Source organism: Budorcas taxicolor, chromosome 11 (assembly GCF_023091745.1).
Source record: "Budorcas taxicolor isolate Tak-1 chromosome 11, Takin1.1, whole genome shotgun sequence".
Taxonomy (NCBI): Eukaryota; Metazoa; Chordata; class Mammalia; order Artiodactyla; family Bovidae; genus Budorcas; species Budorcas taxicolor.
The window spans coordinates 86,223,152-86,237,506 of NC_068920.1; the positions used below are offsets into that span (position 1 = coordinate 86,223,152).

The 14,355-nt window shown below is 38.5% G+C and overlaps 2 protein-coding genes across 7 annotated transcripts in view; one reads left to right on the forward strand and one right to left on the reverse strand.

Annotated features, from left to right (window-relative positions):
* Positions 1-12,174, forward strand: part of SLC3A1 (solute carrier family 3 member 1) — a 32,671-nt gene extending 20,497 nt beyond the window's left edge. The window contains exons 6-10 of the mRNA XM_052648641.1: positions 885-1,009; positions 2,303-2,498; positions 5,284-5,451; positions 6,461-6,577; positions 11,734-12,174. Coding sequence (XP_052504601.1) covers positions 885-1,009; positions 2,303-2,498; positions 5,284-5,451; positions 6,461-6,577; positions 11,734-12,174 — 1,047 coding nt within the window. The remainder of the gene's footprint in view (positions 1-884; positions 1,010-2,302; positions 2,499-5,283; positions 5,452-6,460; positions 6,578-11,733) is intronic.
* Positions 8,764-14,355, reverse strand: part of PREPL (prolyl endopeptidase like) — a 39,908-nt gene continuing 34,316 nt past the window's right edge. For 4 of the 6 annotated variants that reach the window (XM_052647474.1, XM_052647472.1, XM_052647473.1 and 1 more), the window contains 2 exons: positions 13,526-13,599; positions 10,272-13,178 (listed from right to left, as the gene is read on the reverse strand). In XM_052647474.1, the coding sequence (XP_052503434.1) occupies positions 13,089-13,178; positions 13,526-13,599 (164 nt within the window). In that variant the 3' untranslated portion in view covers positions 10,272-13,088. Of the gene's footprint in view, positions 9,322-10,271; positions 13,179-13,525; positions 13,600-14,355 lie in introns of those variants that run through there. The other 2 variants (XR_008200096.1, XR_008200097.1) reach the window with 2 other exon arrangements.

Below are 14,355 nucleotides of genomic sequence, written 5' to 3' on the forward strand. Positions count from 1 at the left end.
AAGGAAAAATGAAGGGGAAAAAAAGGTTGTATGTTAGCCAGCTGTCCCAAAGAGAAGCATTTATACTTGGAGAAGAAATTCCAGAATAATCTTGCTAATTATGTCAGAAGATAGGCATATGCTTCCACTGAAGACAAATGACCAGAACAATGGATTTTGTATACTACCCAAGAAAAACTTAAAGGGCATGTAACTTCCAAAGATATTGGAGATTTCAAAAAACTTCACTTGATCTAGCAAGAGAAAATCAGTTATAAAAAAGGGGTCCAATGAAAGGATGGCAACCCATGGACTGTCTAGCCTGTCCATGTCCTAACCCAGGACTTATAACCTGAGCTTGTATGAGACATAATCTCTTACTTTGATTCTAGAAGATTATTATAACCCTTGAAAAGCACAAAATCAGTATCAGGAAAAACTACTGAAACCCTGAGAAAGTATAACTTAAGAATAAAGGACAAAAGTGGTAAAAAACCAAATTTAAATGCATGGTATTAATAATTTTGTGAGCAGAGAAAGTACAAATGTAATAATGTACTCTAATCATTAAGATAATTTCTTTTGTTTGCCTTTAAAAATGTGGAGCATTTGGGACAATAAAATGTTTAGGAGGATTTTGTTAAATACATTTGTAATCAATGTTTAGCCGTTTGGTAAAATTTAACTTGTTTACTAGATTTACAGTTAATAAGTTAAGCACAAAATGAAACACTAATAATATTGAGTGTTCTCCGTGAACAAAATCCCTTGCGCAGTGGAAGCCTTAGGACCGTCTTTAAGCTTGTGTGTTTTGGTCTGAGTCCTTTGAAGAGACAGTCCACATGAGGCCGCTATGGGCATTTGACACGTGACGCTGTGGTAACCATGCTGTCCTGTTTTCAAAGGACACGGTCACTCACTACTCGCAGCTGCACCATGACTTCACCACCACACAGGTGGGAATGCACGACATTGTCCGCAGCTTCCGGCAGACCATGAATCAGTACAGCAGGGAGCCAGGGCGATACAGGTAACCACAGGCACAGCGTGTGATCTGCACTTTATCCCTCACAATCCCGCATTCTCAAGAGGTTCCAGTTATAATTTAACAAACCGCGTAATTAACAGTGCATCATAACTCGGTTATGCTAGGGCCTGTTATAGTCTCTCGTGTTGCTTAACTTTGCTGACTTAGTTTCCTCTTTTGTAAAACGATGCAGTCACAGTATGTATTTATAGGAATTTTGTGAAAATTAATTAAAAGATAATATATTATCTAAAGGTTAGTCTTTATTATTTGCCCTGTTAGCAAGCAAACGTTCCAGCTAAGCTGTTAATAGATCATAATGGTTAGGAACACAACTTTGGAATCAGATGGGCCTGAAGTGGAGTCCTCAGGCATAATAGTTGTGCCACCTTGAGCTGGCATAAGGTTAGTTAACCTAAGTCTCAGTTTTCTCATCAACTAAAAAGTGGTAACTGACAGCCATATAAGGTTGTTGTGAGATTACATGAGATGTCTGTGAAGCACTTAAAACGATGCCTGGCACATCATAAACACTCAGTGAACTTAACTCTTGTGGTGTTTATATTGATTACCCAATACAATCAATGGAAAAGGAGTTCAAGAAACTTCTTGAAGTAGGTCCTCTGATAACTGTCCCTGTTTTACAGATGAGGAGACTGAGACTCTGGACATACAGGTAGTGGTCACACAGGCAGTGATCACAGAGATGAGATTAGAACTGAAACACCCCAGCTCCAGATACTGTCTACTGATCCATTCAATGTAATGTCTCAAACAGCTAAAGCCAGCATTGATGTGGGTCATTTCAGGCAAATATGTGTTCCCTGAAGAGTGTCTGCTTTTCAACAACTGATAGTGCACCCAATAATAAAGTGAGACTTTACGGGGATTCAAATACAAGGGGAAGTTTTTTGGGTGAGCCCCTTACCTTATGTGCAGGCATATACTGTATGTTCTAAGTGGAGTGATGAGAATTACTAAAGAAAAGTCTTCTTGGAAGTTACTGAGTTTCATTTAGATTTAGAAAGAACAGTATTGATTGAGATCCAAATGTGTTTCTTTTAGACATGACTTAGTATTAGGCTAGTCTTTCAGTTTAATATGTTGAGAAATTGCCAGTTGACCCAGTGTGCCATTTCTTGTTCATCTGGCTTGATTCTGCTTCCTTAGTAAGCCCTAGCTGACATGGTTAAATAGTGTGCATTCATTCCCATCCTGTCCATGAGGCATGGCAGCTGCAAAGCGCTTTCCCAGTCTCCTCACAGACCCTGACGACACTACTTCTCACTATTACAGGTTCATGGGGACTGAAGCCCATGGAGAGAGCATCACCGAGGCCATGGTGTACTATGGGTTGCCTTTTATCCAAGAAGCAGATTTTCCCTTCAACAGTTACCTCAGTAAACTAGACAAGCCTTCTGGCAACAGTGTGTCTGAGGTTATCACATCCTGGCTAGAAAACATGCCAGAAGGAAAATGGCCTAATTGGATGGTAAGTCCTTATGCCCAGCTCAGCATAGGGTACTGGTGTGCACACTGCATAATCACCTCTGAAACAAGGGGCACATGTCTGTAAGGGACCTTCCCCTTCCCCTCAGTTTGTGACGGTTTAGTGAGTCGGGCCCATCCCAGCTCCTGACCAGGTTCTTGTCATTCTTCACTGTTTTCCTTCTGGTTCTCAGATCAGATAATCTCAACTGATCTGTCCCATTTGCTGATTCCTTGGCTAGTTCAAATCTGTCCAGCCCTTCCAGTGAACTTTTCATTTATTGTACTTATCAACTAAAATTTCTATTTGGTTCATTTTCATGATTTCTCTTTATTGATAGTATCTATCTAATAAAGCATTGTTCTCATACTTTAAAGTATGAGATATGGTAATGTAGATATGGTTTACATTTTTGAACACACATATACGAGTAAAGTCGTTACCCACTAAGGCCATACTTCCCTGGTTCTGTGCATGTATTGTATTCTTTTACTGATTGTTGAAAACTGGATGTTTCAATGTAGAGATTTTGAAAATCACATTCTCCCCTTCCCCAGTGTTTGTTTCTTCACTGACTTTTGTGGATTAATTCTGTAAAAATCTGTGTTATTTGTCGTGTGCGGCCACTGAAGCCTCTGCTTGGTCACTAATGATTGTTAAGATTCCTTAGAAGCCTTGAACCACTAAGTCTCCCAGCATTTGCTGAGGGGCTGTTAGTGCAGCGGGGGAGGGAGGGATGCTTGCAATACTCCTGTAGGGAGCTTACAACTTTGCCTTGGTCTCCATTCTCCTCTCGCTAGCGCTTCAGGGTTGGCCAACAGGGAGAGATTAGAGTTTCCCTGGGCACCTGTGCAGGCTTCTAGATTCCAGGAAAACGTCAGAGCCTTTCAAAGCCCATTATGGTCATCTCATTTCCAACTTTTAAGTTTTTCTGGTCAGTCTCTGTTTGGCCCAGGTTGGTAACCCCACCTCTGGCAAGTAATCAATTGTTTTTGGCAAATGCCTTCCAGATAAAATGATCTGCATACTCACTCTGAGTCAGAGCAGATAAAGAAAAAAAAATCCATCCAAAAGTGAGCTGCTGAAAAGGTTAAATAGTGACAGTTCTTTAGAGATGGAGCTTTTGATGAACTTTAACTCTATTCTGGTCCTCCAGAGCTTACTAGGCTGTTGGTTTTTACAGTTACTGTTGGTTTTCAAGGCTGTCTTGAATCTGAGGGGAGGGGCATGAGATTAGGATCAGTTAAAATGACACAAATCTTAACTGCTCCTAGTGAGACCCAGCTGTTGTTCTTGAATACTCCTTGGATTGCTTGTAAGCCTTTCATTTCCAAGTTCCGAAAAAGTAGATTTTTTTTTTTGCCAGCATTCTTCTTGCTTTCATGTTAGAGATTTTGGTGGTCCTTACTCCACCACTCCAGAAGTGCCCCTCTATACAAATTTTATAATGGAGTTTTAGCACTTGGTTTTTTCATATGCTGAAAGTCTCGGATATCACTGGGCTGTGAGAAGCCCTGATCTCTGTACACTGCAGATCTTGATTTCAGTTCTGAAAAAGGAAAGTGCTCTAGGTCCAGAAGACTTGAGAAATCATAGAGTTCCTTGTCAGACGCTGTTGCGGTAATGAAAAGAATCAACAGTGGCAAAGTTTAACCTAATTTTCTGGTCATAAAAATAGAAAAATACTTTACAATGATCTATAGAAGGGTAATTGTAAAGAGAGTTTTAGTAGATCTGAAGGGAAAAAAAAGGCAAACTTCCTTTTTTCGCTGAATTATAATGACTAAGTTCTCATTTTTAGACTCAAGTTCAAAGGCTGGTTTTGTGTTATAACCCTGACCTGTATAACTGATGCAGTTTCTCCGAGCTTGTGTCATCATTTGTGAAATGGAGATAGTAGTACCCAACAGGACTGCAGTGAAGGGGTAAACAAAATACAATGTAGGTGTGAAAGTACTTGTGGACAGGAAAGTGCCATGCTTGGCTTATGCACTAGATTTGAGTTGTGGTTTATGGAAAGACTTGTTAAAACATGTAATTAGAACATTTAACAGAGAAATGGGCCTTCCCTGGTAGCTCAGTTGGTAGAGTCCCCCTGCAAGGCAGGAGACCTCGGTTCAGACCCTGGGTCCAGAAGATCCCCTTGGAGAAGGAAATGGCAACGCACTTCAGTATTCTTGCCTGGGAAATCCCATGAACAGAGGATCCTGGTGGGCTACAGTCTATTGGGTCACAAGAGTCAGATATGACTTAGTGAGTAAACCACCAACAAAGAAATATATTAAATAGAAAACGCCATAAAAATTTTTCTTATAGATTTTTTAAAAGTAAAAGTTGATTTAACTTTAAATTTGTTTTGAAAAGTTCAAAAATCTCACACATATACAGGGACACATCAGAAGGCTTCTCACCCGTCCCTCCCCATCTCACCCCTGTCCCTCCCCGTCTCAGCCATCCTTCCCCCTCACCCCGGTCCCTCCATCTGTTCCCTCCTCAGGGGGAAACATATTTCCATTCCTGTCAGTATTCTTATCCAAATGTGTGAAAGTATTAATAGGTACTCTCATAAATTACGTCTTATTTGCGGTACCATCGTGAAATAAAGGGTTACCATCATCTTGTTGATCACAATTTTACAGCCAAGGAGCAGGGTTAGGGCTCAAATTCACGTTTGCTGATACAAGGTACCCATAGTTAACCATGTTTTTCTGTCTGGTGAACTTTTTGTGAAATGGTAAACCTTCCAGAAAACTCTATATAGAGCACTTGAAAAGTATCTGCCTTTCAGACTGGTGGACCAGACAATGTCCGGCTGACTTCTCGTCTGGGAGAGAAATATGTCAACGTCATGAACATGCTTGTTTTCACACTGCCTGGAACTCCCATAACTTACTATGGGGAAGAAATTGGAATGAGAAACATTTTAGCTGCAAATCTCAACGAAACCTATGATACTGTAAGTTAATATAACTTAACCATGCACCACACCTCATTTTATTGCCACATCAAAGAATTTACTATTTCTATTCTGCTACCCAAATCATGATTACTTAGCTTTTGTTTCTTACTGTTAGGCAGTGATAATTTTTCAGCTTTTCTTGACTGGAGAGCGTGTCAAAAATGCTGCTCCCTGAGCCACACAAGTGAGTTTTTCACGTAGAGCCCAGCATCTGCATTTCAACGACATTTTCTAGCCAATTCTCAGGCGAACTAAGATTTAAGAAGTCCTGTTTTGAGTTTGGAATGTTATTCATTGCCTTCTACCTGAAACATGGAGTTAAGGACACCAATTATAGTGCTTGTCTGTATTGCTAGATCTGGCTTGGCCATAGCACCAAGATTCTTCCTTTTATGTTAACAAATGTTATGTACAACCTTAGGCCCGAGTAGTTTAAATTTTCTTTTTGTTTGAGGCTCTGGATTTCACAATTATGTTGCTGAGCAGATAAATCATCTTGAACCTGTAATTTGTATGGTTAGCTTTAAATTGTGAGATCCAATTTCCCTAATATTTGGTCAAAGTGAAACCTTTTCTATTTAACCCCTAAATTTTTGTGTGTACTCATGCAATAACCAGGCTAAAAAGGATATAATCTAGGCTCACTTGTACATGGCCGTATACTTGAAGTCACCATTGCTGTATCACAGTAGAATGAGTCTGTAAATGGCACGTTTTGAAGTCTGACATTATTCATTTTTAGGGAAAACCAGCAAAGATTCCAAGCATGTACTGATGTTCAGTTAGTAGTTTATTCACACTCAAGATGTCATTAGACTGTTTTCCAATAAGGTGTAAAGCTGGTTTTAACTACTGAATGTTAAAGCCTTTTCCTTATGAATGCTAATGAATTTGAGTACTAGATGAGAAATTAGGGAATTAAATACTTATTACTAATAAATTTTGGCCAAATTACATTTCTCTTAATAACCAGATAACTGTTTTTTTCTTTATGGTCTTGATATAGGGTACTCTTTTCTCAAAGTCACCAATGCAGTGGGACAATAGCTCAAATGCTGGTTTTTCTGAAGGCAATCATACCTGGTTACCCACCAGTTCAGATTACCATACTGTGAATGTTGATGTAAGTATCCATGAAAATTTTATGCTGACTCCAGAGACAGGAAATGAGTTCTTTTGCTGACAACTTACACTCACCTTGAGTTGTCTCAAAACTTAACTGGTGTTCTTTAAATCAATCATATAGGGCTTCTTTTGTAGTTATCATTTTTAAGGAGTTTGCAAGTCATGTTTTTTTGTGAAAATACGAAGTGGTGCACAAGCATTATCAGATGGTATACAACTCATCATTGGAATGATTCTGAGGTATGAAATATTAAGGACATTTTATGGAGGTCTTTCAGCAAGCCAACTATCCTTTCTCCTTTCCTATCTCTCCAAAGGAAGGAAGGAAAGTAGATAAATCAATCTAGGGCAAGATTCGTAAGACAAGGCTGTTTACCTACAGAAACTAAAGACGTGAATTATTCCTAGAAGGAGCTGCTCTGGAAAAGCATTCCCTCCAGCTTTGGCCTTTACTGTTTTCTGTTCTCATGGTGATTGAGTCTGCCAAGTTCAGCAAACAGATTTCTTAAACAGGAATGCATTAATTCCAGCAAACAGCCAAACACATTTCCTCAGATCAGAAAAATATGAAATAGTTTCAGGTGTTTTCATGGGAAAACACACTCTAAACTAGGATACAAGTTTTATAGCATCTACTAAGTATTCTGAAAACACTCCCCAGAATATTCTGACATAGAACTTCAAGTAAACTCTCCTGGTTCCACAACTTACGGCTCCAAGCACCTCAGGGATAAATTTGTAGGTAGGTCCTTGAGACACAAAAATCTGTATTTTAACATTTGTGTTTTGGATTAAGCGTACTTACTGATGTTCACTTTGTCCAAATGTCCAGAATACTCCCACAGGCCAATCTGAATCTGATATGTAAGAAATCCTAAGTAAAAAGGTACACCAGCACAGATGGGAAAACGTAAATGCCAATTACAGTAATGGTCAGATTAGTCAAGTCTTTAAAATGATCATGAGTCATGCTTGGGGGGATGCTATATCATAATCTGGGTGACCAAAACTCTCAGGGAATGCCATTTTAATAAAACACCTCCAGAAGAGCCCTAGAATAAGGTGAGAATTTAATTTACAGAAGATAGAAAGTAAAGTTAAGATTACAGAGAAACAAGAGCACAGAAGCCAGTCTAAAATATTACACAGGAGCAAACAGCAATGGCGGGCACAGGCGAGAGCACTGCAGGACTGTCCCTGCGCCGCCGTGACTGGCTGCCCAAGAATCGGCCTGAGGAGGAAACCCAGGGCCTGACTGGTGATCAGACTTCCGCTGAATGAGTAGAGCAAAGCCCGAGACAGCGGTAAACTTCTGCAAGCACAGAAGAAAGAGAAGCAGCAGAAGAAAAGCCAGTTCTAGTGATGTCCCTGGGAGGATTCACTGAGGAGTGATCTCAGAAATGAGCGCTTTTACTCCTCAATTCACAGAGGCCTTAAAAGGAGGGCAGGACTCTAGGTTTGATTACTATTAAGCAGGAAAAGAACCCCACACCCCCAAAGACAAACCAGACCTACCTCCAGCGTGGTTTTTTGCAGTTACTAGAGACAGGCAACTGAAGACAGGCAAACATGGAGTATCAAATACAAAAGTAAATGAATCACCAAAAATCACACTACATTTGAGAACAATTAAGACCATGAGAGGCACTAAGAAAACACTGAAGAAAGCGAAGAAAATAATGACATAAGACTTCATTACTCATAAAATCGCCCCTTCCCTGGTAGGTTGTTTTATGTAGTCCCTTAACTCTTTTAAAGAAGTGATTTGATATATTAGAAATGTAAAAATATTGTCAAAATAAACAATAAAATAAGAGATTCTAATTACTGTGCTGGAAAACTGATGCACGATTTTATCCCAGGGTGTACTATAAAAAGGCAAAGAAGATTTTTTTTAAACACAACATGATTGTATTTTAATAAACAACCAAAATATAAAATACTATAAATGAAATGATGGCAAATGGATGGCAATAAAATATGGTATTTATTGTAAATTAACATCCTTAGTCATAAAAGAGTTATTAGAACCAGCTACAAAGATATTGATATTTCAAGGGAAATGAAAAAAAAAAAGGCAAAGAAGTTAACAGTATAGAGAGAACATTTTTGATATGTGGAGAATAAATCTAGGAATTCTAACATATAACAAAAAGTGAGTTCTAGAAAAGAACAGAGAGGAAAAAAGGGAAAACCATAAAAATACACAGAAAGAAATCAAACTTGAAAACAGATTGCCTGAGAAAAGGACTAAAAATTGAACTGGCATCAGCTTTCTCAACCGGATACTAAAACACAGTAGAACATGACCTTCACAGTTGTAATGCAAACTTGATTCTAAAGCAAGAGTCCTATATCCACTTAAACTGGCATTCAAGAGCAAAAATGGAAAAACAAGGACAGAAGTGTTACCATGTATAGCCAGTTTCTGAAAGAGAAACTGGGGACTCCAACAAAACCAAAAGGAATCTAAAAGGAAGACATGATGTATAAAATATAGTGAGGAAAGGAATCAGCAAAATTTAAGGATGAATAATTTTTGATATATAATGTAAAACAAGGTATTCCGGAGTAAAAATGCTAGTGGTATATTTCTCTATGGGAGGTAGTGGCAGGGAAGGGCTGCGTGTGACAGCGAGTGTGTGAGCCACCGGCGCAGGAGCCAATGCACTTTGGAAGGATGGAGACGGAGTAACGCACTCTAGAGCTGAGCTGTCCAGTCACCACCAATCACTGGGACAACTAAAATTAGACAGAATTAAAAGTTCAGCTCCTGTGTCACACGAGCAACCTTTCAAGTGCTCAGTAGCTAGTGGCTACCACATTGTACAGCACAAATACAGAGCTTTCAGCACTGCAGGAAGTTATACTCAACAGCACTGCTGTGTTAAGAAAAATGTTTTTAAATGGTCATTAACACTTTTAAGGGTAACCATTAGAAGAACAGACATAAATGATAATTTTTAAAGGATATTAGAAGGGGAAAAAAGTACATAAAGAAAGCCAAGCGATCCAATAAAAAGCTAAAAGAAAGAAGACAAAACAACAGTGCAATTAAAATAAAAGATGAAATAAGGCTACAGGATTATGTCTGGTAATCACAGATATAAATGGCTTAAATCCACCTATTAAAAGATAAAAACTCTTGGATTAGAAAACAAAGACAAAATCTGACATAAGAGACATAGCTAAAACGAAAGGGCCCAGAAAGATTGCCAGCTGACTATTGCTTTCCAAACAAAAAAATGCATATAGCTTTTAATTTAGTAATTTCATTCCTAGATATCTCTTCCAGAAGACTCTGGAAATGATTTATATATTTTATCAATAGAAAACCAGTTGAATCAATTACAGTTAATCTATACAAGAGACAAGTATGCAATTTTTAATGCATATTAAAATCATATCCAGAGTGGATTGGTATGAGATGACCTCTGACCTACTAAATAATAATAATAAAAAAAAGGCTACAGAATGGTAACATGCCACTATTTGTGTAAAGAAGGAAAAAGTATGTTTACCTATGTTTGCATAGGTACAGAATGTAACATTTCCTATGATACATAAAATGGAAGAATATATACACAGTAAGAGTGTATCTCTGGGAGAGAAAATAGAAAGCTAGGGGAAGAGGTTGAAGAAAACCATTTTATTTGTATATTATTCTGATAGCTGAATTTTATATTGTATGCATGCATTGTCTATTTTAAAAAATAAAGTTACAAAAAGCAGGTGGGGAAATACTTAATAGCAGACAAAATAGAATTCAATATGAAAAGCATTATGAGACAAAGGCAGTTTTCAAGAATTAATAAAAGAACATTCCACTATAAATCATGAATCTATGCATCTAACAATAGCTTCAAAATATATAAAACAAGTACTCTAAGAATTGCAAAGAGAAACTAAGAAATCACAATTACATACCTCTAGAAAGTGGTAAATCAAGTAGATAAAAGTAACAACACTTACTGGGCACTTTTTATGTAAGTGGCACTGAACTATGCTTTTTCATGCATTATCTAAGGCTATACAAAATGTTAACAGCAAGTTGACAAGTCATATACATATACCATATGCATGTACCATAAATACCTCTGTACCTGATAAACACAGAATAGACATTTTTTTTGGACATTTATTAAATACCACACATTAGACACCTGCCCCAAATAACCACCACTACTGCTGAAGCCAACATGACTGGCAAGACTATAATGAATGAATGTTATCACTGACTTGGTAACAGATTATATGAAGACAAATCTGGCATTATGTATCAAGTATCCATACTCCTTGACACAGTAATTGTCTTTCTGATATTTGTGTCATAAATAAATAATGCAAATTTGGGGGAAGCATATTAGAAACTTAAATGTCAAAATGAAAGGAAATGGTTAAGTATAGTATAACCATTCAACTGGATTATTATTCTGCTATTAAAATGACATTTAATAACAGAAGATGTTTGAAATGTTAAAGGAAAAAAACAAGAAAAACATAACATTAAATTGTGTCTGTTTTATATAGCTATAAAATTTACCTCAATCTTAATGGACATATATTACTTTTATGGGTAAAAAAAAAATGTAGTGCAATCTCTTTCACTTCAGACAGCATTTTGCTTTGCGTCCTTTTTTGCAATTTTTTGTTCATAACTAGCCTCTCCTGAAGTTACACCAACCTACACATTATTCTACAAAAGAGAACAGAGAAACCCCAATTCAACAGAAGTCCCTGGAGTCCATGGCCAGGATGGCTGCTTTTCTGCCATTTAAATGTAGCATTAAGGGATTTATTTGGGCAAGTTAAATATCCGTTAAATTAGATATGGACATTTAGTGGAGTCAAATTTGACATCCAAATCAGCTGTGGCCAAAATGTAGCAGAAAACTGTGCACTCTGCAAGGACTCCCAGACAAGGTGAAACCCTACCTGTAGTTGCTATTAGCAGCTAAATAAACCATCCGCTTCAGTCTCAGTCCTGTCTGATTCTTTGCTACCCCTTGGACTATGCTTCCCTACTTAGTCATACTTAAAATTTAGTAGTTATTTTAAGGGACAAAATTGAAGGAAGTTTTCTTGGGAAATAATTCTTGATACTCTAAGAATCAAACATTTATGTTAATATTCTTTTTTTTTTTTTTTAAATAGGTCCAAAAGACTCAGCCCAGATCAGCACTGAAGTTATATCAAGAATTGAGCCTGCTTCATGCCAATGAGCTGCTCCTCAGCAGGGGGTGGTTTTGCTACTTGAGGAATGACAACCATTCTATCATGTACACAAGAGAGCTGGATGGGATAAACAAAGTCTTCCTCATGGTTCTGAATTTTGGAGAATCATCACTGCTAAATCTAAAGGAAATGATTTCAAATATTCCCACAAGAGTGAGGATAAGGTTAAGTACCAATTCTGCCTACAGTGGCCGTGAAGTTGACACGCATGCTGTCACACTGGCCAGTGGAGAAGGACTCATCCTTGAATACAACACTGGGAATCTCCTTCATCGTCAAACAGCTTTCAAAGATAGATGTTTTGTTTCCAACCGGGCATGCTATTCCAGGGTATTAAACATACTGTACAGCTTGTGTTAGGCACCTCTATGAAAGAGATGGAGACACTGTCATTCCGTTCTAGTCTAAGCATTTGCAGTAACTTCACATATAGCAGCATGCTCTGGGTAAACTTCATGAGTGGTCATTAATTCTTTTTTTTTTTTTTTTTTGGCTGCACCATGTGGCATGTAGGATCCTAGTTCTCTGGCCCGGGATCAAACCTGTGCCCCCTACACTGGGAGTGGAGACTTAACCACTGGACTTCCAGGGAAGTCCCGAATGGCCATTAATTCTGATATATTTCTGTAACTTGAGTGAAACTGCTTTAGGGAAGGTTCTTAAATGTGTTTCAAGAATAATAAAATGTTTAAAAGAAAATGATCAATTGCAGGTACTTGTAACTTTTTGAAATAACATCAATAAAAGATGATCAGAGCACCTAGGACTCCAGATGATTAGAAAGATCTAATGAATTTTAATGGGAAGCACGGATGATTAGAAACATCTAATGAATTTTAATGGGAAACACGTTACCTTCTTCCATAAAATGCAGGTATAGAAACTGGAGGATGACTTAATTGCCAGAGTGCCTAAAATTTTTCACTAGCAGAAATAGGACCTTGATGTGTAAACTGTTCAAAGAAAATCATAGTAAAACTAAGCTGTTCTGACAGGAGAAGGGGGAGACTTCTGCTGTCAGCAGCCCTTCCCTCACTCCCTTCTCTATGTGCTTCTATGCAGCATGATTAGAAAATTACTTTCCTGGGTTAAGGGGCATGTGCCTCAGTGGAGACATTCATATAAGCAAGTGAGCTGTTTATGAAACCAAATTTGGATGGAGAATAACATTTTTAAAAAATTATTTACTAAAAAAACTCACTTTTGTGAACGTAATTGGAAATATGACTATGAAAGACTTCAGTGTGTTTCCAGTTCCCAATGAAAGCAGCATTTCAGAATTTTAGATATTTCTTAAGATTATCGAAAACACTGGTGCTGTCAAGTCCAAGTTCCTCATACAGGAATTTAATTTGGGCTGTAATCTAAAAGAAATGCATTAAAAAAAAAATTAGAAGGCCTTTGTGGTAAAACTGCAGTGTTTCAAGTCTCTCCTTGTCTATCCATCTTCATGTAACTATGAAATCAGCAACTTACAGCAAGAGAATTTTTTTATTTGGCACAGAGGTGGAAGCTCCAACGACAGATTCCATTACTTTCTCTGACAGAGCTCATTCATCAGGAAACTTTCCTCTTTACTCACTCAGCATTTCTCCTCTTCCAAGTCTAAGCCACAGACCCAACAGCTGGTGAAGTAGCCTGCACAACTCTGTGTAACCACAGTACATCACTACTTGGGGATCTACCACCTTAGTGGGGCTTGACAACATACCTTTTTGTGAGAATCCTCAATCACATGGTTACCTCCAGGCTGAATATCTAAAATAATATTGGGGACTTGATAGCCTGAAAGAGTTAACATATGAAACAATTAGAAGAGTTTCGGCTAATTGAGACCCACCCTTTCACCCCCTCTCCTTTTCAAGCACTCTATTAAAATAATAGTGAAGCTGCTGCTGCTGCTAAGTCACTTCAGTAGTGTCCGACTCTGTGCGACCCCACAGACGGCAACCAACCAGGCTCCTCTGTCCCTGGGATTCTCTAAAACACTGGAATGGGTTCCATTTCCTTCTCCAATGCATGCATGCATGCTAAGTCGCTTTAGTCGTGTCCGACTCTGTGTGACCCTATGGACAGCAGCCCACGGGATTCTCTAGGCAAGAATACTGGAGTGGGTTGCCACTTCCTTCTCCATAACAGTGAAGAAGAAAGGCATAAACCACCACCACCGCCACTAACAAGAAGAGGTAGGGGGTGGGATGGGGTGGGGAGCAGTAGAAAACAAATTCCTGAAACAGGAAATGGAGGAGGCGGCCCAGACAAAGGAAGGTGGATGGAAAGACACATGGAGAAGGTTGTGACCTAGGAAGAAGCTAATGGGTCCTGTGGAATCTGAGAGCCCTGTGACTTGGAAACACCAGCTATAGCAATGGGTGCGAGTGAGATGTGGAACTGAATAGAAGGCAACTGTGTGAAAACTTATATGTGAGTTCTTTCCACCCTGAGCCCAGACGTTCCCATGTCTTGACAAGGAAAAAAAGGTAAGAGTTTTTAATACAACTGAAAGATCTAGAGAAAATTAGAGCCGCTATTTTGGGCACG